At 37.8% G+C, this 22,991-nt stretch overlaps 13 protein-coding genes across 13 annotated transcripts; 6 read left to right on the plus strand and 7 right to left on the minus strand.

Moving 5' to 3' along the window:
* Positions 1-83: 83 nt before the first annotated feature.
* BEWA_053150 (Ras-related protein Rab7 small GTP-binging protein) lies at positions 84-940 on the plus strand. Its single transcript, XM_004832655.1, has 5 exons — positions 84-165; positions 203-270; positions 306-364; positions 400-686; positions 726-940. The coding sequence occupies exons 1-5, from the start codon at positions 116-118 to the stop codon at positions 907-909; spliced, it is 648 nt and encodes a 215-aa protein (XP_004832712.1). The 5' UTR covers positions 84-115; the 3' UTR covers positions 910-940.
* Positions 941-995: 55 nt separating this feature from the next.
* BEWA_053160 (conserved hypothetical protein) lies at positions 996-1,741 on the plus strand (the record flags this gene model as incomplete). Its single annotated transcript, XM_004832656.1, has 2 exons — positions 996-1,626; positions 1,661-1,741. 2 exons carry the CDS (start codon positions 996-998, stop codon positions 1,693-1,695), a joined length of 666 nt encoding a protein of 221 aa, XP_004832713.1. The 3' UTR covers positions 1,696-1,741.
* Positions 1,742-2,019: 278 nt separating this feature from the next.
* Positions 2,020-6,123, minus strand: BEWA_053170 (conserved hypothetical protein; the record flags this gene model as incomplete). Its single annotated transcript, XM_004832657.1, has 1 exon — positions 2,020-6,123. The coding sequence occupies one exon, from the start codon at positions 6,121-6,123 to the stop codon at positions 2,020-2,022; it is 4,104 nt and encodes a 1,367-aa protein (XP_004832714.1).
* A 551-nt stretch (positions 6,124-6,674) lies between these two features.
* BEWA_053180 (conserved hypothetical protein) lies at positions 6,675-9,575 on the plus strand (the record flags this gene model as incomplete). Its single annotated transcript, XM_004832658.1, has 12 exons — positions 6,675-6,729; positions 6,797-6,915; positions 6,952-7,043; positions 7,078-7,231; positions 7,265-7,335; positions 7,370-7,532; positions 7,567-7,698; positions 7,733-7,957; positions 7,990-8,874; positions 8,912-9,166; positions 9,202-9,294; positions 9,330-9,575. 12 exons carry the CDS (start codon positions 6,675-6,677, stop codon positions 9,573-9,575), a joined length of 2,490 nt encoding a protein of 829 aa, XP_004832715.1.
* Positions 9,576-9,585: 10 nt separating this feature from the next.
* On the minus strand, positions 9,586-11,025 carry BEWA_053190 (conserved hypothetical protein; the record flags this gene model as incomplete). Its single annotated transcript, XM_004832659.1, has 1 exon — positions 9,586-11,025. The coding sequence occupies one exon, from the start codon at positions 11,023-11,025 to the stop codon at positions 9,586-9,588; it is 1,440 nt and encodes a 479-aa protein (XP_004832716.1).
* A 761-nt stretch (positions 11,026-11,786) lies between these two features.
* BEWA_053200 (conserved hypothetical protein) lies at positions 11,787-12,374 on the plus strand (the record flags this gene model as incomplete). The annotated part of the gene is made up of 1 exon (XM_004832660.1): positions 11,787-12,374. The coding sequence occupies one exon, from the start codon at positions 11,787-11,789 to the stop codon at positions 12,372-12,374; it is 588 nt and encodes a 195-aa protein (XP_004832717.1).
* Positions 12,375-12,383: 9 nt separating this feature from the next.
* Positions 12,384-14,654, plus strand: BEWA_053210 (hypothetical protein; the record flags this gene model as incomplete). Its single annotated transcript, XM_004832661.1, has 1 exon — positions 12,384-14,654. One exon carries the CDS (start codon positions 12,384-12,386, stop codon positions 14,652-14,654), a length of 2,271 nt encoding a protein of 756 aa, XP_004832718.1.
* Positions 14,655-14,676: 22 nt separating this feature from the next.
* Positions 14,677-15,734, minus strand: BEWA_053220 (conserved hypothetical protein; the record flags this gene model as incomplete). The annotated part of the gene is made up of 5 exons (XM_004832662.1): positions 14,677-14,921; positions 14,955-15,121; positions 15,156-15,408; positions 15,442-15,522; positions 15,632-15,734. The coding sequence occupies 5 exons, from the start codon at positions 15,732-15,734 to the stop codon at positions 14,677-14,679; spliced, it is 849 nt and encodes a 282-aa protein (XP_004832719.1).
* A 189-nt stretch (positions 15,735-15,923) lies between these two features.
* BEWA_053230 (conserved hypothetical protein) lies at positions 15,924-16,662 on the minus strand. Its single transcript, XM_004832663.1, has 3 exons — positions 16,328-16,662; positions 16,042-16,232; positions 15,924-16,006 (listed from the first exon to the last, which is right to left on the minus strand). The coding sequence occupies exons 1-3, from the start codon at positions 16,576-16,578 to the stop codon at positions 15,975-15,977; spliced, it is 474 nt and encodes a 157-aa protein (XP_004832720.1). The 5' UTR covers positions 16,579-16,662; the 3' UTR covers positions 15,924-15,974.
* A 201-nt stretch (positions 16,663-16,863) lies between these two features.
* BEWA_053240 (conserved hypothetical protein) lies at positions 16,864-17,337 on the minus strand. The gene is made up of 3 exons (XM_004832664.1): positions 17,103-17,337; positions 17,016-17,063; positions 16,864-16,982 (listed from the first exon to the last, which is right to left on the minus strand). The coding sequence occupies exons 1-3, from the start codon at positions 17,228-17,230 to the stop codon at positions 16,880-16,882; spliced, it is 279 nt and encodes a 92-aa protein (XP_004832721.1). The 5' UTR covers positions 17,231-17,337; the 3' UTR covers positions 16,864-16,879.
* An 82-nt stretch (positions 17,338-17,419) lies between these two features.
* On the minus strand, positions 17,420-20,940 carry BEWA_053250 (conserved hypothetical protein; the record flags this gene model as incomplete). The annotated part of the gene is made up of 6 exons (XM_004832665.1): positions 17,420-17,531; positions 17,573-17,620; positions 17,655-17,851; positions 17,887-18,410; positions 18,445-20,500; positions 20,536-20,940. The coding sequence occupies 6 exons, from the start codon at positions 20,938-20,940 to the stop codon at positions 17,420-17,422; spliced, it is 3,342 nt and encodes a 1,113-aa protein (XP_004832722.1).
* Positions 20,941-21,195: 255 nt separating this feature from the next.
* BEWA_053260 (conserved hypothetical protein) lies at positions 21,196-21,850 on the plus strand. Its single transcript, XM_004832666.1, has 2 exons — positions 21,196-21,558; positions 21,595-21,850. The coding sequence occupies exons 1-2, from the start codon at positions 21,222-21,224 to the stop codon at positions 21,687-21,689; spliced, it is 432 nt and encodes a 143-aa protein (XP_004832723.1). The 5' UTR covers positions 21,196-21,221; the 3' UTR covers positions 21,690-21,850.
* On the minus strand, positions 21,802-22,974 carry BEWA_053270 (conserved hypothetical protein; the record flags this gene model as incomplete). Its single annotated transcript, XM_004832667.1, has 1 exon — positions 21,802-22,974. The coding sequence occupies one exon, from the start codon at positions 22,972-22,974 to the stop codon at positions 21,802-21,804; it is 1,173 nt and encodes a 390-aa protein (XP_004832724.1).
* Positions 22,975-22,991: the final 17 nt, after the last annotated feature.

The raw sequence follows: 22,991 nt of genomic DNA on the forward strand, positions 1-22,991 counted from the left end.
CCATCTATACGCGCGAGTTTTTAATTTGTTTCTGGGTAGTCTGGTTGTGTTGTAGTGATTGTGTGTTGATGTTGTGTCGCTACACACTATTTGTATTCATTCTTAAGTATATAAAATGGCTAGAAAGAGACCAATATTGAAAATTATAATTCTCGGGGACAGCGGGTATCTTTGTCTAGTTGATGCTTCATGTTTATACTAGAGTTGGGAAAACGTCGCTCATGAACCAGTTCATCAACAAGAAATTCACCAATCAGTACCGTGCAACAAGTTTGTTTTTAGCTACACACCCAACGCAACTTCAGTTGGTGCCGACTTTTTGACCCAGGAGATGACTGTGGACGATAAAGAGGTCACGCTTCAGGTACCACGGGATCATTTACAAATATTACACTTTAGATATGGGATACAGCTGGTCAAGAAAGGTTTCAGAGCCTAGGAAAGGCGTTTTATAGAGGAGCGGACTGCTGTATGTTGGTGTACGATACTACAAATCAGAAAACATTTGAATCTGTCGAGTCATGGAAATCTGAATTCCTTATTCAGGTAGAGCCAAAGGATCCAGACTCGTTTCCATTTGCGTTGATTGGCAACAAGATTGACGACACCGCAAACAGGAAGGTTAGCTCTAATAAGGCTTTGACCTGGTGCAAGGCAAATAACAACATTCCACATTTTGAAACTAGGTATGTTCTCGAGTAAATCTAATGTAAACGACGACACAGCGCCAAGACAGCACACAACGTGGTGAGCGCGTTTGTTGAGATCGCAAAGCGTGCTATTATGCGAGATACGCAAGACGATGAAATTTACATCCCGGACACACTCTTGTTGGATAGAAGAAACGTAAACAACGGCCCGGGAAATTGTTCCAGAGGTCTAACAAATTTCGTTGGTTGCGAATACTAATAGTGATACAATTTTAAAAATTAATGTCTCTAAATAGTCGATAGTATCCAAAACTTGAATATGGACGAACATCTCCATCTTGTCAAATGGTGCAATCCAGGCTTGCCGCCATTACGCTGTCTCACTTTTGGTTTCTATATAAATTTTCAAGGATGGAAAGTTCAACCAATCGTATATTTAAATTAATTTCGTGTTACCATCAGTTGTTTCTGGACCATACAGTAAAATATGTGACACTTAGATGGATGTATTTTGGCTTTATATCAACCCTTTTTTGGATTTATATATTTACAGTTAATACTCACTACGTGATTGCTTATATGTACGCTGTTTTTCTTCTAAACCTCCTCTTGAGATTCATCACACCCTTGAGCTTTGACGACCTATGTGCGGCACAGGAAGACGCCAATGGCGGAACTATCCTACCCTGTTCAGAGAATGACGCAAAAAAATCCGGAGTTGCAACTAGAAACAATGCAAAATCGAAGGACAATGTCTACGAGTTCAAGCCGTTCCTGCGTCAAATGAACGAATTCACCTTCTGGCTATCAGCCACCAGAATAACATACATTGCACTCTGTTCACTCTTCTTTGAGTTTTTGGATCTGCCAGTGTTTTGGCCACTGCTAGTCTTGTACTTTGCTCTCCTCTTCACAACAACAATGAATCAACAAATCAGAAACATGATAAAATACAAGTATGTACCGTTCAACTTTTGTAAGTTTATTAAATTTAGACGATATTTTTGTAGCAAAAAGAACGTATGGAAGTGTAAGCCGATCGTAAACAATTTCACAACTATCGTAAATTCATTGTAACACCTTTCTTGTCAATAAATTCATTATAGATTTCTTGCATTCCTCAGTTCCCGCATCTCTCAGGGTGCTACCCTCTAGATACCTTACGTGGTAGCAATTTTCCATAATCTCAAGCTCCTCAAACCTAGAACATTTTGAATTTAAAGAACAAAAACTAACGTAAAAATGTGGCCATAAAAGTATTGTTTTAGACGTGAAACGCTTCCTCCGGCTAACCATACTACAGCTCGGAAAATGCAGATAAATTCCCTGTTGAAGAACCTAAAAGCATCATGGATTAATAAATGCAAACTTACAAATTCAGCATATTTGAATGTGATATTACGCTAAAGATATTGTGTGACATTTCAAGGGTATTTTTATGTTCCTCAGATGAAAATAATAGAGAAAACGGCGATACTATTTCATCTGTATTATTAGCCTTTGTAAATAAAAATGACAAATCGTGGCTAGTAAAATTGTGATACGGAGACTTTGAAGGAAGCATATTCATATTTTTCAAGAGCTTGTCAAAATCATACTCAATGTTTCCGAATTTACACTTCTCGTTTATAAGTTCACAACATGCGATATATTCTTGCGAAATTTCCAAGATTGTAGCTATTTCATTGAGAATTTTGGTATCAACTTTAAATCTATCATGTGCCCACCTTGATATACCCTCGCTAAGACCATTAGCAGATTCTAATAGAGATTTTGAGGGGTTGGAATCTTTAATAATCTCCTTTTGCACGTTCAAAGGGAGTCTCGTTATTTTCTCAACTACTTTTTCAATGTCAACTTTGTCATAAGCCCTCATCAAGTGACCTACGAGCAGATACAAGACACGTAATTCCTCGAGTGTACTTTTGATATCATCAAGTGGCTTACTTAGCTTCAAGACCAGGTCAGTATGAACCTTACACCCGACAACAAATTCATTCCTATTCCCAAGCTGATTCCCTAGATCAACTGGTATCGTGCCATTGTTTATAGTTGTAAGCGTTGTAAATAATGGTACCGAGATAAATGAACGTTGTACCCAGAATGGCTCAAGAATTTTAGATATTAGAGACAATAACCCATCTATAGCTTGTGAATTTAGATTTGCAGTTGCCCGATTGCATTTTATGCGATTTACACTACCAAAACTAATGAACTTACACCACGGACTTACAACGGGTTTTTCTAAAACACCCTCATTTATAGCATAGCATCCCGGTCCTATCCAATCGAATATCTTAGGTGATATACCAAGTGATGTTAATACTAGTGAACTTTCAGTATCTGAGTTAATCATAAGCTCCTTAATCATGTTTTTTTCAGAATCGATAGAATCTGTAATATCACAATTTTTGAAAAGAACTTTCGAAAGGTATTCCCAACAGGTCTTGAATATATTTTCAGAAGTATACATCCAAGATAAGTAATAGAGGCACTGGCCAACACTCCCTCTTTTGATAGTCTCGCTACACAATTCGATGGAATCTTTCCCTCTAAACAAATCAATAAATGGGACCAGAGCATCATAATGATTCTTATCACAAGTTCTGGAATTAAGCAAGTTATATTCTTTTGTTATAGTTGGTAAGTCCAGTAGTTTTGTTGTGGTTAATGGATATTTTACAAGTGTTTCAACATATTTTAACAACGATGCTCTTGAAAATGAATAGACTTTGTTGGTTGTGATTAGAAGCAAAGTTTTATTTTCATCAGTAGATTTAGGATTCAAAAGAATCATACTAACAAGATTTTCTCCTGGAGCCAAGCGTATATAGAAAGTATCAAACCATTCTGTTGGCATAATGTCCTCATCACCATTCCTAACACTGACATTTGTTGTTTGATTATGAGACCATAATTCTTCAGATACTGATAAAGAATGGGTCAAATATGGTTGAAAAAAACTTGTAGAGTCATTACTTGTTACTGTTATCCTAAGAATTGTGGATGTTTCAGACTTTAAGTGCGTGTGTGCCGTCACAAACAAATCATCCACTATGAATACATTTACAAGGGGATTTTTTGATCTAAAAATTGGCATTGAAAAATTAGATAATACATAACCCATAGGTCGCTGTCCCGTAGGTTGTGCATTCAAATTGTGTGCCATTCTAAAACCCTTAACGGACAATGTTATCTTGTTATCTCCTGCAGAAAACCCTACAAACACTCTTGTTCCGTTTGTATCAACCAATACTATATCAACTCCTTCTATAAACCCTATTGGTGCAGGAAATACCTTGGTGTATTTAAGAGATGGTGAACCACCGTAACGTGAAAATCCTAGTCTACCCAAGATTAAGGTCATTTGGCTACTCTTCAAATTGTACAAGGTAAGATCATATGGGAAAATGCGATCATAAGTCTCAACAGATGTCAGATATTGTTGCAAAGAACATGCCGATGGAATCTTGTAGACAGACAAATCACCACTATCAAGATTAAGTAAGGACACTAGCCAGCGCTTTTCGTCCACTGTTATTATTGATTCACCTACGCTAAAAAGGTCAAACATAGATTTGTTCCATGGGTTAAGAAGTTTTAAATGTCTCTGTATATCCGAAGAAGCACATGAGCCATATTCGGTACAATCACAGGCATCACTTTTACGTGTTTCAGAAAATGTAGAGTCATGCAATGCCACATAAAGTTCTTTCCATATTATAGGAGGCCAATAAGAACAGGGTTTTTTTGGTGCTGGTTTGTTTAGGTCACCCAAACAGTTGCCCCTTCCGTTCCACCATGCTTTAGCAGCATCATCCTCGTTGTCTCCGATATCGTATCCTTCTGGGTCAATATAACCAGTAGATACAGTACCATATAATCTATGTACATTTTCTGGCTTTACAAGCTTTGATATGAATTTTATGGCCTCATTCTTCACCTTAGCCAAAAATACAAAAACTGGATGGTCCGTAAAACTTTTAGGAGCAAATCCAAGTTGATACTGATACTCATATAATAAACTACCAGAAGACAGCAAAAAAATTCTTCCGGTTTTCTTATGGCATACTACATCCTTAATTTGATAACCAGGATTCTTATCTCTCAAGATAACACCCAAAGTTAACGTATTCGCATTTACTTCGTTGTTCTTTGATAACTTAACTACGCATAATAATATCTCTGTCCTAGTAACTATGAACAAAGCATTTCCTGTGTATGTTGTACACAAATAGTTTGCCCATAGATTTCTCGTGTCCATCGTAGAGTTATAAGCAAAATTGAAGTTCCCTGTACCCCTTTCTAGCTCAAAATCTTTTACATAGACACTTTTTATAGCACATAGTTTTGAAGGAAGTTTATATTGCCAAACTTTGGTCGAATCGCAAGATAATTTGTGAAACGACAACACGTGATAAACCTTGTTAGAAATTGTCACCTCTTCATATTTATAAACAAGGGAGAGATCTTCAAGTATATTTGTTATACAATTTGTACCTATAATAGCATCGGGAAGTTGTTTGCCATTATGAAGTGGGCAAAGAACATCACTATTGGGTATTTGATTCAAATTTGCTATTGGATTAGTAACAGTATTAGAAAGCGGTGCCCCCAATTTTACACTTTCCGCTTGGTTATTAACGCTCAACCCAAAATTATTGGACCCATGCAAAGTTTTTTCCCATGGAACAACGGTATTTGATTGATGTGTAGTATTCGTATTTCCTGAGACTCTGGTTAAAAATCCGTGTCCTAAAGTAGTTTTATTCGCCTGTTGTTCCGCTCCTGAGGTTGCAGGAGAATAGTTCTGAGTCTGTAGAGTTCTTTGTGCCAAAGTTGGAGTTTGTGAAGGAAACACACCAATGGGACAATTGCATTTGTTAGTTTCCTTTGAAAGAAGTAACCTATTACGCACATATACAGGTTGGCGTGTTATTTCAATGATAGGACTATTGCTGATATAGCCAAGCTTTGCAAGATACGCGGCATTGTAAAGTTCATACTCAGATCTATTCCAACGTGCGTTATAGTTAAGTGCTCCATTTTTTATCAAGAATTCTGGATTCAATATCATAAAAGAGAGTCTATTTAGAGTATCAGAACTCGTTAGTACGGGTGGTTTTTTGTCAGAGCATAGCCATTCTTTACAGGTTTCAAACTGGAAAGCCTTAATGTCTTCTACTAATTCTGAACCCTTTGTACCACCTCTTATGTATTTTTCCGTGTTACCAGAGAGAGGTTTTGTCGCTGAGTCGCGAAAGATGAGTTTTAGTGCATCCAGCTGCGATTTATTGGAGGATTTGGGAGTATTTTCCGGTAAATTGGATCCTTCCCTGGGGTCAATAAGTCTACGTTTAATATCTCTTTCATTTAATGTAGGAAATGGCTCGAAATTGAGGGAATTGCTGTTAGAACCGTCCCATTTAAAAAGAAACTCTTCAACGTTGCGTTTTTCCTTATCATTATCCATTTATAAAAAATATCGCAAATGTGTAAGAATACTTATGCTTGTTTTAAAGTTTTAATGGGTAAATATGAGCTTTTTACCTCAAAATAAAGCACAACAAATTTTGATGGTGTAAAGTCCATCCCTCTTCTCACTTTCAACCTTAGCTACTTGTTCACATCATCACTAATTAGACCGAGGTATCAGGTTAGTTCTTTGTATTCCAGCAGGATTATATTGTAAGTCTCCATTTTACAAGTTTAAACTCTTCAGCGGCAAAAACGACACTCAACTCCCCTTACGCGTCAATCCCCTCTACTCCTCCGTTTAGTTATAACTAAAGTATCAACCGTTTGTGTGTCCTGGAATGGAGATTCCGGTTGCATCATAACATCGTGCGTTGTTAGAATATATAATTCCACGGAAAATGCTGTAAACTCTCACATACATATTGCTTTATTAGTTTTTCTATAATTCTATCTATTTGATTCTTAATGAGTCGATATTGAGGCTGTTTGCCGGTAATGTGTAGCTCTCCAAGTTGAAGAGGGAAGTATTTGCGCAATTTCCTCAAAATGGAGCTTATACGCATTAAACCTAGGAAGATTATCAAAATACAAGTGGAAAATGGTACGCAAATTCCTGGCTTTAGTCTTTTTTATACGTGATACCAATGTTTCACAAATATTTCCTTCAGATCGGCGTCCTGAAGATTCTGAACATTTTTCCAGGGATTTTTACAATTTCAAGGAATACATACGAGCTGTGTTGCTAGATGGAGATACCCTAAGGTTCAACAAACTGCTTCTGCAAGAGGTTTGTCTACTCATGAATGATTCACATTCCGCCTAGTTTGTGCAAGAATTAGTAGATTATAACAAAACTGAATCTCTGGTCAATGAACTGGAAAGTATCATGAAAGATTCTATCGAAAAACTGCTCATGTTTGTAGCTATTATAGTAATTTGTGCGCTACAGGAAAATAAACGATAGACCATTTGATTCTGAAAAAAAAGATTTGATTGATATGGTATTGAAATCAGCGAATACGACCGAAATTGACAACATTCCCCCAAAATATTGGCTGTATAGTAAATTTGAGTTCTTTTGGTGTAAAATAAGATTGGCATTGGTACGTTAAACACCGTAAAAACAAAATGTTTAGAGTGAAATCATACAAATTTGTGAACCCCTTGAAAATGAAGTCTTTAAGACCAGCTCTGGATATGCATTATTGTTAGTTTTGTGTAGACAAAGTTAATATTATTAGGGACAAATCGATATCATATTTTAAATTAGACAAGGATGAAAGGGTGGAATTGTACGAAACATTGCAGATTGCGATCCTTGAGCAGATACATTTATATAGAACCCGAAATAAGATTAATTTTTGCCAACTACGTAACATAATGGAGATGCTCAAGTGTATAGAGGTGTGTTGTTATCTTATTCTATACTTGTATATAGCTTTATGACTCTATTGAAGCAAAAATTTTGGAAAGCACCTCAGAATATTACAAATCTCTTGTTAGCACATTTCTTGGAAAATATACTCATCCTGAATGTTATCGTTTATTCCAAGAATTGATTTCCTTTGAGGTATTTCTATTTATTCACCCATAACTTGCTCTAGAAATCATCCACTATTCAATATCTTACTGATGATAGTGTAAAAAAGGTCATGGACGTTGTTATGCAAGAATTGTTATATACCCATGCTTCCGAGATTATGAATACAAAGACCATAAAATCTCTAATATGCGAAAAGGATATAGACTCTATAAAGTTACTTCGTTCATTATACATAAAAAGCGATTTTGAGGACTTGTTTTATAATTCTATCATGGTTTCGGCAAAGGTTTGTTATCTCTTAATACACAATCCATATAGGACATGTGCAATGATAGTATACTACTATTCTTGAAGGATAAAAATTACACTGATATAAACAACTACCATAATGAGTTTGTTTTGGAGTTGTACAACTGCCAAAGGACAATGGATACAATAATCCGTCCAATTATGATAAATTCACATGATTACAACAATAGAATCAAGGCTTTGTGGACATTGTTATTGAATGATGGAGACGATCGTGTGGAATTTATAACAATTGCATTGGCCAAACACACTGATGACATGTCTGTGAAATTAACTACGGAAAAGTTTATGCGTTGTCCAAACTCCAAGCTTGACTTCATACTGCACCTATTCAGGTTTATCGAGAACAAGTCTTACTTTGAACTCTGTTATCGCAATTTCTTATCAATGCGGCTTCTTTATGACCAATATATTACGGAAAATCATATCTCCACTATAACCAAATTTAAGGATGAATGCGGTGTAAACTATTCATCCAAGTTAGAGGACACTATTTCCTATGTGAAAGCATCAAAATCACTCCAAGCAGATTTCACAGATGAATATCTACCAAACTGTGATATGGACCGCAAAAAGGCGGAAAAAATGGTCAAAAATCTTAGGAAATACAATTTTTCTATTCTTTTATTATCAATGGACGGTTGGATTTGCAAAAAGATATTTGAAAGATCGGCCGATCCAGTAGATGAAAGCTTTATTGATCCTGAAATTGAGCAGAGAGATATGCAACGTCCTGATGTTAATGAAAGCCTTGTAGGAAATGATATGTCAATTGATGATATAAATGACATACAAATTCAATTTCGTGAATTTTACCTGGGAAAATATAAAAACAAATCGCTAATGTTCTTACCAGAATTTGGATCGGTAACAATTTCTTGTGATTATCCTACGGTATGTGTCATATTTCTATCTAAAAAAAAATATAAAGGTGGATGGAAACAAGAAATATGAACTGGAACTCTCAACCTTTCAAGCTTATTGTTTACTCCTATTCAACAATAAGGATGTTGTGAATCTAAAAGAGTTTGATGACCTTATCCCAGGTATATACGCTAAAATGTCATACACTTGTTTTATAGGCTACGACGAAGTTATAATGAGAAGACATTTGGGAATTCTTGGTAAACTTCAACCCGAACCCCTCATTGTATTCTACGACAAAAGCTTAAACTTTGATACTTGTGTTTGTCAAATTTATAAATCATTCACTCTTTTCAGATAAAAACTGATTATTTCATGTTTAACAAGAATTTTTATTCGGAAAATGACACTCTAGACTGTCGTTGCAAATCCAAAGAACTCTTTTCAAAGGTAAATTGCAAATATATATAAATAAAATTCTAAAGGACCTTTCATTTTCTAACAAACGAGGAACGTTTGAGGATATGTTACCATTCATTGAATCCACAATCGTGCGATATTTGAAACAAACAATAGAAGCATCAAGCACCACCCTATTCAAAATGTGTTGCAAAAATTCCCAGTACACCATATCCAGAGATCAATTTAACAAGGTCATAGATTCGCTAGTAAACAGGGAATTCATCAAGTTTAACACATCAAACAAGGAATTTGTGCAATATATACCATAAAATACAATTTTTAACCGGGGTATGTACCAACCTTTTTAAAATGACTAGAAATGTGCGATTTTAGTTCTTGTCTATATCTATTCAAAACATTCCTGTCCGTAGTGTTTGCGATCTTTTCAACGAGCGCGTCACGTTCATTGCAAAGGTCATTTCTTCTCTTTGCAGAATATCCATAATATGACTCAGAAGATGATCTAGTTATGCGTGGACGCGTCATCTTGTGCATTTTCTTGAGATACCAAAGATATTGTGAGTACAGAGACAGTTTGGAAAGTTTAATAACATCAATCGCGGATTGGGGCTCGTTCCACTGGTTAATATTTATGCTTCCAGTGTGAAGGTAGCCATCTGTTGTCAACTTTTCCTTCTTTGTCGTATAAAGCTTTTTCAATATTGAATAATCTGCATTTTGTTTAATTTCTCTCCAGTTATTTTTTACATATACAAAACAAATTCGAGATTCGCCACTAATGTACATTTTGCAAAATATTTTTGCAGCAATAAAACAGTCCTTTAAATCAAAATTTGTGATAAGATCACCAACAAACGAGGCAAACAGCCATGCTGTTTTTGTATTCATAAACTGGTACACCATGTTGTTTATAAGAGGCTTTTCCATGGCAACATCAAAGCTGTAAAAGTGGGTAACGCCATCAAAATTGTCGTATGCAGTTATATCCTCATTAACAAATGCGAGTCCATGAGTAGTTGGCTGATGCTTTAACTCATCCAACACATTTGTAACGTCTACCATTGGAGTGAACACCTCCGGAGCATATGTCAAATCGGGTGTCTCAGCCGCTGTATCGCATTCCATATAAGGATCTTCAAGCTGTGTGTAAACAGAATAATCTTCTTCGGTCTTTATCCTTCTCTTTGGAGTAACTGTTTCAAAAGTATCAGTCTCCTCAGATTTAACAATCTCATTCTTTCCAAAATCTCTGCTCTTTACAACATCCCGATTAAGCACAGTACACATGTTGTTTATGGAATTAAGATATGCCATCGGACACTTTTCGATACCAATCGAGGAAAATGGATGTGCATTTGCCGAAAACACAAAATTCGGAACGCCTCTGCCACTTCCTAAATCGAGAACGACACTCTTATCATCCAGACCGTATTCAACCATAGTGTTACAAATAGTTAGCAAAGAAGAGAGTTTGATTTCTCCATACATACCAACCGTTGAAGTGCTAATGTTGTTGGTGGCTCCATGGAACAAGAAGCCCAGAAAGTCATCCGAATTAGCCTTGACATCATCGCATCCATCCATACAGATGCTGTAGAGCTTGGAGTTTGTAAGGGCTACAATGTCCAAATCATCGTTTTCACGACACGGTGAACTTTTGGGCGTTCTTGTTCGCTTTTCAGACTTGATGGGAGTCTTCTTTGAGGCACCACTCCGTGTGTGCGCTACTCTTGTGGGTGTAGAGGTAGCCTTTGTCATTTTAAACTCGAATCTGATGAATAAAGTGTGGAATTTAAAATAATTTCTTCTTATTAAACCTAAAAAGTCCACTGGGGAGGTAAATGTCTTTCGATCTAAGCAACGGACTAGACAGCGTCACTTTGCAACGTATTTAGCATAGTAATCAAAAGAATGATGTTTATACCACATTTAAATACACATTTCAATAAATATGGTACAAATCCAAGTGGATAACGGGATATAACGCCGGAATTCACACACTAGCATGCGAGCATGATAAAAACGCAAGCAGGCGATGCATGCGCAATTAATCCAAGTACACTTCACACACCAGAGAAGTAAATGTCTTGTAAATGCAGTTCAGTCGTAATTTAGTCATAAAGCTGGCGAGAAACAGTAGAATAATCGCTGTCTTTCTAAAAATGGACGCACACATACCGTCAGAAGTTCCAATTTTGTATTTAGTCCATTATTTCCATTAGAAACAAAATATCCTCGTGAAACGCACAAGATTAAGTAAATAGATGCGTATATTGCTCCGTCGCGTGAAAATTGCTATTGAGGAAGGCACTAACGGCAATTTATCATAAAATCAAATATTAAATGTGTCTACTGCGGCCATTGTGTCTGATCTGCGCTATTTTTACGAGTCAAGCCTTGTGATGTTGTCGTGGAGCTCCGGCCGAGTTAGGCCTCCGAACCTGACTAGCCTCTCACGTGTCCGAGTCCATTCGCCTCTTGTGTAGGATAATTATGCATCCGTTTTTCAACTATGCTGTATGACCGTTTGCGTGGACACAGACTTAATAAATTTCGCGACTTTTGACGATACCATTAAGATGACATATAAATCCAAACAACATTCCAGCGAAAAGAGTTCAAGTCGTAAGAATATTGATAAAAGGGACACACATTCCAATCGCCACAAATCTAAACATAAAAGTGTGTCCCCCAAACGTCGTATCGAACATAGAGAATCGTCCTCTAGGTCTCATCATAGAGAGAAACGCGAAATAGACAAAAGGGAAGAATCCAAGTCCGATGGACTATCATTTAACAAGGGATACTTTCTAGAAAAGGTAGAATCCAGCGAGCTACAAAAGGAATTCGAACTATCAAACTACAGCAAGGCTTATGGATTAGATCTGTCTGGTTTTGTAGGACTTTCTTCGGAAATATTAAGTATAGGATCCATATCCAAGGATAAGGAATACACCAAAGCTGAGAGAAAAAAGTTTAGAGAAGAAGAAATTAAGTTACACAAGGATCGCTTTTGGAAGTGCAAAAAGTGTTCATTCATGAATTATTTGTCAAACTACGCCTGTATGGGTTGCAAGGGGTTGAAGGGAGCATGTTCCTCGCGCTAAATATTCAAAATGGTTTATGTTATGCCCGGCTCGTCTGAATCAATATTGCCCTCCACAATCACAGCCTATGGTGGCGCAAATTGTTCAGCGCTAGCTGTATCACGTGATGGAATGACTATTGCCACAGCGACTGACGATTACGTAAATATATACCCCGTATCGTCACTATGGCTTCCTTGTATAAGCTACAATATACCAATCCATATAAAAGACAACAACATTGAACTGCAAAGTAAAATATGCAAACACTCAAATTGCATATACAAGGAAAAGCTGAAACCTTATGAACGCACAGTTAACCAAAAAAAACGTGAACGTAGACAAAATTCCAAGCAACGCTCACAGACTGAAGGAACAATACAAAATTTGTATTTTTTTGGAGAAGATAATAGGCATCTAATTGCGATTGGTCCATCAATGTTTCTCGTTTATGATCTAATGACCATGGATTTGGATCCAATAATATCCTTTGATATGCGTTATTTTGGTCTTGATTCTGAAATGGAAGTTGGGAAATCAGGCACATTCTTGGTTTCCCTCACTGTACTAAACATAGATCGCAAGATTGTACACAGTGATCAATATGAAAAACCGTTATCATCTATAGATTTTGTACTAAGTGTAAAACCGTATATACCCACATACTATCGCATTTTGTTTGATGAAGATAACAATTGGTGGATTGTAGACTGCCCTTATACTGTTGGTATTATTCCAGAGGAATCTCTCGATGATGATGTCCCATACCTATTGTTTAATCATGCTAGATCGCAATATCCAAAAAATACACTCTGTTCTCTTGTTTCAGATCCATGTGTAATTGTGGATTTGGAAGATTCAAAATATACTTCTGGTATAACGCCAACAAGTAGCTCTAATCTCTCAATAAATTCTTGCATCCCCTCAAACTCGACAAAATGTGCTATTGGGGGTAATAAATCCTCTGTTTCAAGCTCCAGTGCGGACGATGAAAATCTACAGGAGGGCGATACAGAAATACCAATATCTAACGAAAAGAATGATTATAAAGATGAACCTGCTGGTGAAGATAAAATTCCAGAGTATATAAATGGGAATAACCAAAGTTATGTCTGTCAAATCCCATCATTTGGAACCCTAAGTAAAAAGACTAAAGATGTAAAGCCCAAAAAAAATATTATAGCAGATACAAAAAGCGGTACATATTATCCCTTTTGTCTTTTGGAGCAAAAAGTCAACTATACAGATAAGGAAATTCTGGAACATGCAAAATATATTGGTGAGGAGGACATTGTTATTTATTATAATCAACAATTTTTGTTTTCTACATCAATCCCAATATCTACCATTATAATGCTAAAGTTTACACTTTGTAATTTTTTTCTAGTAAAGTGGAAAGATTCCAAACCTTATATTGAGCTAAAATGGATTGGGAATACAGATTCTACAATTATATCGGACATTCTTCTAACCAATGTAGGAATTAAGGTACATACCTTCTTGTCTAGAGGATATGGGAAGCTATTTACCATCATAGCTTCTGATCGCTTCTTTCTTTTAAAATACACATCAAGTTCTCCAGTATCTGCAAATTTAAAACGTTGCAATAATACAATGCTAAACGGAAACTCGGTGAAAATGCACATACTAAACATTGTCGAAAATGATGAAGAAAGTACAATTGCATTACAATACACTCACTATGATCCAGTTCTCAGGCTAAGATATTGCACCGCTTCATTTAGCAACGATGAAACCGGAGGATATCTAGTGATTTGTACCAACTTTACAACCCAGTGGGGATTGCAATTCTTTAACCTAGTATCGCAATCTGGTGTAGATGCCATTCGTTTAATACTCGACATATCCAAATGCAAAGGATTCACCCATATATTATGGCCACCAAATCACAACAAACTCATTGTTATTTCAAAAATTAATGGTGAACTCTACCAGTTGGAACCAAAAACAAAGAGAAACTGGGTAGGACTCATTCCCAATTTCTCAGCAATTGATAAAAATATCGAAGTTATCGAAGAAGAGGACATTTTTGATTCCGTAAAAACATCAAAACCTGCTCAAGATCTGACAAGGGTAGAAAAGGTACCCAAGAAAAAAAGAATCGAAAAAACAAACTACCCCTTTTATCACCTAGGATTCTCCCTAATTGGAGACAACTGGAACAATCTCGACTTTTATCTAGATATACAAGGACAAAAACCAACCATACATGCAGACACTAGTGAAAATAAACTAACATATACAAACAAAATCAAATGTGCTCTAGAAAATTTTAAATAATTCCCATAATACTACTAGTACATTAATATATAAATGGTATAAGTGCCATCCTCGTTTTAGAGTAATTTGGAAACTCTACAAGATACCTATTGTGTCTCTTTTTAGCCCATTGACACAAGATAAAGGTAACCACTACGACAAAGAAATAAGCAGTCACCGTATTTACAAATAAAGCAAAGCAAATCCATACCATCAACTCCCACAAGTAGTTTGCGCAGGATACAAACTGAAACCCCCAATTCATGGGAATTCCCCGTTCCGTTGTACCTGAAAGTTGTGTCGAGGCAACGTGCAACAAACCTGCAGGTCGTAGTCTGCGAAGGGTCAAGTGCGTCATGAACATCATGAACTGGAAGACAAAAAATAGTACGAAAAGCACCATCTTTTCATACTTTGAATTTAAAAACATTATGGGAGTGTACAAGGGATGGAACAAATAGTATCCAATTCCCAATCCACATAGGATCCTGCAAAGTTTTTACGCATAGAGAACAAACAAACCAGTAGTGGAAGCAATTCTTGAATAGATTCATTATAGGCATTGTGTTTTTCGAAAACTTGTGCAAAAATAGCGTCTCAAATTCCCGCTTGATAAAATGGAACATGAGCATGACAAAGGCAAGTTGTTGAGTAAAAATCCTTCCCTTTGACTCTTGGCTGTAAAATACAGAGGGAAAATAGTAGAGCAACGGAGTTATAATCAGCGGTCCGAGGTACTCGATAAAAAACACCAGTCTCCAGGAAATTTGAACTCCTAAAGTACGTGACTAGGCATTGCCAAACATACCCAAATCTTTAAAATATAGCGATGTATCATCCTTGACGCCACAGTCTGTCAGCTTATTGCCGACCAATCGGGGTCCGTTTGCTAAAGGACGATTTGGCCGGAAAACAAACTTACCAGAGTTTACGTTCCATCTCTGACGTTCAGGATAAAAATGGTCTGGAAACGCTTGTGAAAAGGGGTAAAAACTCACATTTTTCGCAGAAAATGCTCTTTAAATCCTCAACTGAAGCGTCGTCCGGCACAGTTATCCGATCTATGAACGCGCCATTATGACGCTTCAAGAGTAAATTCATATTATCACATGAAATTTGTTGGAAATGGCAAGTGCCGATTCAGACAAGCCTCATACCCCGACAGCTACGGCCGCCCCGCGAGTCAGCTTGGGATTCCATACCAGAGGGCATACGATCATGGCTTGATCTGTGACTGGGAACGGCCCGCTGAGCTCTACTCAACACAAAGACTAGCTAACGTTGTAGATACATAAATGAATAATATTCATATCCTAGTGATTACATACTTTATCATATGTATCATCTCCTGTTGGTGCTCCTGTTTGTCCTTCCTGCGGAATAGGTGTATACACAAACAAAAACCTACGTTGTCCACCGCGTCCGGATCGCAAGAGCTGATCCACATCAATGTCGGCAAGGTTCTCCTTTGTAAGTGGAGCCTGGTAGCCAATCGAGTTAGTGTCGAGTTTAGATGGATCCAGTGATAAAGCGACTGTTAGGAAGCAAACTGTAAATTTTGAATCTTTTCCTGCCTCAGCGGTAGTCTCTGGATCAGCCCTAAAGTAGAATGAAGTGAAAAAGTTATGCAGGGCAAAGCCCCTCATACAAACGGAGCCTGTCATGTGGCTCTGCCCTTGGATAAAGAAACTTACAGTCTATCCTGAGTGTCGACGGTAGTGACCTGATGCAGGCCCTCGATCATGTGCCTTAAAATTTCGGCAGTCTCGACGACGTTGCTCATGGCCCTCCCGGTACCACGAATGGTAATTACAGGTATACCACTTGAAAGGAGTTTCTTAGCATAAGTAACATAGTTGGAGACCCTTCCCAACGTTGTGACTCTTATTTCACCCTCAGCTATGGCTTTACCTTCCTTCTTGCCCTGACTAACGTTCTCTGCCATCGTTGGAAATAAGAAAATACACAAAATTAATGTTAAATCCTGCTAATATTTTCTAAACCTCTCGCTTGATACATAAACTGGATTGAGAACAACTCTCCCTTAACGGGATATATGGGGACCATGCCTCTTTGACCAAGAGTCAACACTGCAGAGTCAAGGGCCTCCAGGAATCCCTTCTCATCGTTAGGACGACGAGGTGTGGATAATGCATGTGAATTTCAGCCAACGGAGCCCGGAGAACACACAGCCAGCAACCAACGCCATGTAACCAACAACATCAAACATGAATTCATATACACAATTATAGAGCAGGTTCCTTTGAAGGAACACCTTTTACTTTTGCGTGAAATTCCCTAATCGGGTGAATCATCGGATTCATCTGAGCGAGATACATACAAAACCACCTGTAAAGCGAGTTTAAAGAGCCAAAAACTTACAGTAGCCATAAAAAGAAAACTCCCAGTGGCACCAGTAGCAACACATACCTGCGAAATTAGTGTAAAATGTGTGACTCGTCAACTTACGATACGAAATCCTTTCTCTCGTTCGGGTTAACTTTTGGCATAAGCGTTACGAGCAAAACTACGCACAATAAAGCGCCCAGAAGGAAATATATCGAGCTACCAACCAGAATCACCTTAGAGTGGATCATTTTGCCTAATTAAATCTGTATCCATCAAAAAGCAGACACCACAAATATATATAAACATGTTTTAACCAATACACATTAGCAGCGGTGCCAAGTTGGTAATATGGTACATGAGAAACGCCGAGCCCTATAACTCAGCTGGAATTAGCCGACAGACACTCCTCACAATAATGAAGTAGTCTCGCTCTCGCTCTACTCCATATAGTTTGTAGCTTGTAGCTGGTGCGCCTCCGAGTGTGTTACCGGTACAGAGAAGGCGGGGTCCAGGTGATTTCCCAGTTGCGAAATGTGAATATTTAGTTGCCTGTGTATGAAGGATAAAATGTGTAGGCACAGTGTACGAACCTTGAGTATATCCAGTTGAGAAACTGTCTCCAGTTCTCAAAATCATTCCTAAAAGCATATGTGTGTGTGAAAATAGTCTTACGAGAGTGTAAATAGGTCCCCGATTATAATTAGACCTCGTCTAGCCCTGGTAAGCATAACGTTCATGCGTCTTGGGTCTCTGAGGAATCCAATGTCCTTGTTCAAGTTTGATCGCACTGCGCTAAAGATAATAAGGTCCTTTTCCTTTCCCTGAAACCCATCCACGCTGTCAATGCTGATAGCTTTGGCATTTATACCCTATAAAATGTTGTAAGGTTAACAATTTGTGAAACCTGAATGAGATTAACTTGATTCTGCAGAACATTTTTCTGGGCATCGTATGGCGTAAGTATTCCAATTTGTCTCTCTTCTATGTCTCCAGCAGCCAAAAATGACCTCAATATGGAGATTACACAATTTACCTCAACTTGGTTGTATTTAGATGTCCCATACGGTGTTTCAAAATTGTTGTATGGAGTACCCGTACTTATATCCACAAAACACAAATTGTATCCAGCAACAGGCCACTTAAATCCAGCTATTTGTGGGCGGTTGATATCATCCACGTCTTCATTTTGAAGCATACCATTGTAAAAATGAAGGTTGGAGAATTCAGCAATTGTTGGATGCATGCGTCGTTGTGAATTTAAAAGACAAATAGGTACCACATTCTCATCAACCAAACGCTCCAAAAGAGATTTGCTTAGACCAGATCTAGCGACCGTATTTGAAATGATTGTAGGTCGAAGTTGTTTATGATCACCAATTAAAACGAGGGATTTACATCCCCTGCCAATCGAAACCAAGTTCGCAGGTTCTATAAGAGAAAGATGAGAATGAATCATACATACCTATAGACTGTGCGCATTCATCCACAATTACAAATGAAAATTGGAGGTTATCCAATAGATCACTTCCAGATCCTATACACGTTGCAATGATTATCTTGTTGTTCTTAATAGCTTCCATAAACAAAACAGTTCTCAGCGAATTCGCTTCCTTGTATTTATGTTTGCTTTTAAGATATAGATATGCTTGGTATCGTGATAAATCCTTTATACCTTCCTCCTGAAGATCATACTCAGAACCTGATCCAATACGCAATGCGGGAATACCACAGGCTGAAAGAGCTTCAATAAGAGTATCAGCTGCGACATTTGAATCTGATACCGCCAAAATACGTTCTTGTGGATGTAATCTTCTCCAAGAATCGATAATGGCACATGCTACATGTGTTTTACCAGTTCCTGGAGGACCTTGAATAAGAGTTATATTATTATTAACTGCAGAAAGACAAGCTTCGGTTTGAGATGGCGTCAAAGAAAGAGGTGTTGGTAGAGAATATAATTTAGTATCTTCAAATGTTCGATAGCTTGCCTTGTGTAATAAAATGTCACGAATCTCGTAGGTATAAGTATACGCTCGTGTAGAGGTAATCGGAATTATAGAGTGGGATAAAGACAAGAGAGCACCCATCATGCGATTATAAGATATCGTTTGAGTTATGTCCACTACTCCATAATTTTCGCTGCTAAAGCACTCATCACCATCAGAATATATCAACTTATTAACAAATTTCATCTTCAAGTCAATAGACCTATTTTCTACTTTGGCCTTTGTTACCGTTGCAAAGAAACCCTGTTCCCATGATTTGCCTGTTATTATGTTACCATCCAATGGAATTACAACCACTATGTTTCCCTCTCTAAGTGGATCGGATGCAAAATAATCCGGTGTAATAGGACCATTAAATGCCAAATGTGGCAATACTATCCTCGTTTTACGTAAATTTAGGATTTTATTAGAATATTGGTAGTAGTTTTTTTTCATCAGTAATGTACTAGATACGATTGCGTTCAATTCCATTGTTATCATTAAACTAAAGCGCTGATAATATTCTCTAGCGTCTAAGGAATAAAAATACCGAGGATCTAGTTTTAAAGTCTTTATGGAATCAAATAGATGTTTGACGAAATCATCATCTGTGAGCATTATCGCTTTGGAGAGCATAGTTGTCCAAATATCAGTTGGAATTACACCTTCAATCTGTTTAAGCTCAGAATCGTTACAAGATCCAGACTTCAATGCATTAATTAAAGGAGTAATCAACGTCTTGTCTTGTCTCTTCATAATATCCTCCCAGAGTGGTGGAAAAAACAACCTCCATGCACTAGAATTTGAATTCTCAATTAGCTCAGATGCCATTTCCACAGCCTTTTTAATGTTGCGTTTTATCATATCTCTAATTTCTGTAGCCACTTTTGTTTCTTTTGGTGTAACATTTTCAATAATACCAACTTCAACAAGCATATTTTTGCCAGCATTCGCTCTAGCAACAGCTTTGCTGAGCCCTTGTCCATATGCAACCTTGGTAATGGGCTTTCCATCATCGCCTGTCCATGACCAAGTTAAAGTAGCATCAAAAATTTTCCCTGATACAGTTATTTTTTCTTTTTGATCTATTTTTAATCTAGAACCTATTGAATACCGTAGTTCATTTATTTTTCCAACATCACTTTTGCTCAATTCATTTGTTGTATCAATCTGCATTTGCGATGGTGTTTGTTCATGCTTATTCGGTTCAAGATTCTTCAAGTTGTAGGTTTCGAGTAGCATGGCCTGACTTGCATAGAGTTCAGCCTCTTTTTCGGTCGTTCCAGACCCCTGGGCATTATAAAAACTACCATCTTTTTCCCAGACCAATTTACAAACATGTTCACTCCCATTATATGACTTCTTAATGTCTATCTGTTTCAGTCCTGAGAGGTTTTTGTGAATAGAAACGATCCATTTTGTGATGGCTGAGATTTCCTCTGGTGTTGGAGGATTCAGTTCTGCAACAATTATGCGAGCCGCATATTTCTTTGCGGTTTTTTTATTTGGCGCATAAGTTACTCCAGATAGTACCTATATGTTTGATGATGCTGTCATGGGAAACAAACCTTGCCAGATGGCAACGGGACCTCGTACTTGCAGGCAGCTGTAAAATTCTCCATTGTGAGATCCCATTTAATATCGATACTCAAAGATCTCAGCTTAACCATGAGTGTATTCAGCACATTGTCATCGTTAAACATCACGCGATTAAACTCGAAATTCTTGCCAAAGGACGTTATTAGCTTCTCCAGCTTTTCATTCTGTAAAGGCGTAGATGCTCCTTCTTCATGTCCCTTTTTGGCATTGGCTGCCAAGGAATCCTGGTTGTCTGTAAAATAGCTCCTGGTAAATCTCATGATGCTGGGCTGTTTTGCTCCTCCAATGGCAGAAACTCTCTTCTTTGTTGGATGAGATGGTGTGTCGAGCCGCTGTGTCGCAATATAAAAGTTTCCATGTTTTCCCGTGGACATTTTTCTTGAATTAAGACAGGTGTCACAGGATTTTGGCGTTCGAACTTTACACAAATTGTGTAAAAACTGCCTAAGAAGACACATTCATATATTCCACTGAAATATCTTTAACTCTGCGATATTATAACGTAACATTGTAACTTAGCAAGCAACTCCCACGGTTTCAATCACTGGGCATCGTACGTTAAAGTCAATTTATGGGCCAGCCACCGTGCCGCCATCTACACGGCCGCCCCAATCCCAGAGCACCAAATCAGTAGAAATTCTCAGGAACAAAAACCATGAGATCCTTAAATTTTAAAATCTTGAACTCTACGCTTAATGCGCAGTGTGCGAGGCATTTTTCCGGCCGCGCTCGCATTAGGCCCAGAGGAACGAGCAACTTGACGAGTACGCAACAACAACAACTCGAGGAAAAGATACGCGAACTACAAATGATGCAAATGAGGAACCAACAGCCGGCGGCAAAGCCAGGGTTCTTGCAGGTCATAAAGGAGGGAGTCCTCCACGGTATCGGATGGTCGTTTGCGCAAAGAATGGTAGATTCCATTTTTGGCCCTAGAACAGTACAATTTTTCAATCCCTCGTCTCACGATAACTTTGCGGACAATTCATCAAGTTTGTTTACCACAGCGTAGCTAATGATACTTACAGACAATATGACAAATACAAACGATACCAGCCCATTTCAAGATGACGGCGACCAAGGATGGAGTTGGGGTGCTGACGACTTTTTTGAAGACGAATAAAGTTCAGTTCATTTATTACCAAAGTCATGCAGTGGGACCAAGTCCTTCCTGCGCAAACTGTATATAAGGGATTTCCCGTAAAGCCTATCGACTCGTATATGCAAAATATTGTTTAAAAACTCGAAATCGCACTCTTTCCTGAGACGAATTGTGCAAAGTAAATAAAATACCTTGTATGTGAACATGCAACCACATCGCCAACTCTCTTATCGATAAACTGTTTAAAGTGTTCTTCACTCACCAAACCATATACGGGGTTAATAGTGTTGGAATGCTGATTTATAATGTACGAGTTCATATAGAGAATTATCTGCTTTCTATTCTCCTTGCGATACTTTAGGATGCTGTTGAAAAAGGTGGCATCGTCCAAACAGGTAACAGTATACCCTCGTTCTGACTCTACAATATTGGAAAAGAGTCTGTCTCTGAATGATTTATAATTCATAGCACTCGGTTCCAGCTGAGACTTGGATTTTAAAAGATATGTCCTCGGGTATCTGGTCAACAGCTCCCTGTAAATGCTTTCAAATTTTAAATTCAGACTGGCTGAATTAACAATACTCACATTGTTATACAGCCAGTTTCCTATTCTGTGCAAAAGCGCTATATTTTCAAGATCGTATTTGTCTAAAATGTGCACAAAACTGTCAATGTCAGACTTGTTCCTACGGAATGATGCAGGATTCAAGTACGCTTTCGGTCCATAGGTTGACAAGTACTTTGCGATTATTTGGCGGTGGTTTTGAGCCTCAATCCTCAAATTGTTCGTGAAGCTGTGCAAAGAATAAAAGTAACCGATATCAAAAACGTTGTAAATCTGAACTCCAAAATAGTTGTACAGGCAAAAGAACAGGTCTATTGCGTCATTGTATACCAACTTTTCGATATTCTTGCCAGAAATTAGCGAAATAAGTCTCTGTGTAATCGCGTCCAGCCTATAAAATGGCACTTTGAGGCTCTTGCCGACTTCCTCTGATAGATTTATCTTCCTTTCAACATAGAATGTAGTCTTTTTAGTGATTAAATAGAATGAAAGTCTGGGTTTTCCGTATTTATTCTCACTTTGAAAGGACTCGTGACCTCCGCATAGGATTCTGTTGCTATTCGACACTCTAATCTTGTATAAACCTATCCTATTCTTATTTTCTCCACTTTTCAAGGTAGAAGATGTCCTTTCAGAGACACAAGACGATCCAGTCGGCAAAGGCTTGCATACACATCTACTCAGGTATTTAAGCAGCTTCAGCAAACTGGAGCCCGAGGAAACCCTCACGACTGATCTCATAACTCAGTACATATTCA

Source organism: Theileria equi (genome assembly GCF_000342415.1).
Source record: "Theileria equi strain WA chromosome 4 map unlocalized gcontig_1105316255039, whole genome shotgun sequence".
In the NCBI taxonomy this organism is placed as follows: domain Eukaryota; phylum Apicomplexa; class Aconoidasida; order Piroplasmida; family Theileriidae; genus Theileria; species Theileria equi.

Bases quoted from the DNA above. Each gene is read 5' to 3' on its own strand.
- BEWA_053150 (XM_004832655.1), top strand. From the start codon at position 116: ATGGCTAGAAAGAGACCAATATTGAAAATTATAATTCTCGGGGACAGC. The intron at 166-202 runs GTATCTTTGTCT...TGTTTATACTAG, and splicing joins ATAATTCTCGGGGACAGCGG to AGTTGGGAAAACGTCGCTCA. The intron at 687-725 runs GTATGTTCTCGA...ACGACGACACAG, and splicing joins ATTCCACATTTTGAAACTAG to CGCCAAGACAGCACACAACG.
- BEWA_053230 (XM_004832663.1), bottom strand. From the start codon at position 16,578: ATGGCAGAGAACGTTAGTCAGGGCAAGAAGGAAGGTAAAGCCATAGCT. The intron at 16,233-16,327 runs GTAAGTTTCTTT...ATTCTACTTTAG, and splicing joins GTCGACACTCAGGATAGACT to GGCTGATCCAGAGACTACCG. The intron at 16,007-16,041 runs GTAGGTTTTTGT...CCTATTCCGCAG, and splicing joins ATCCGGACGCGGTGGACAAC to GAAGGACAAACAGGAGCACC.
- BEWA_053240 (XM_004832664.1), bottom strand. From the start codon at position 17,230: ATGATCCACTCTAAGGTGATTCTGGTTGGTAGCTCGATATATTTCCTT. The intron at 17,064-17,102 runs GTAAGTTGACGA...CTAATTTCGCAG, and splicing joins GAGAGAAAGGATTTCGTATC to GTATGTGTTGCTACTGGTGC. The intron at 16,983-17,015 runs GTAAGTTTTTGG...CTCGCTTTACAG, and splicing joins GTTTTCTTTTTATGGCTACT to GTGGTTTTGTATGTATCTCG.
- BEWA_053260 (XM_004832666.1), top strand. From the start codon at position 21,222: ATGAGATCCTTAAATTTTAAAATCTTGAACTCTACGCTTAATGCGCAG. The intron at 21,559-21,594 runs GTTTGTTTACCA...TGATACTTACAG, and splicing joins CTTTGCGGACAATTCATCAA to ACAATATGACAAATACAAAC.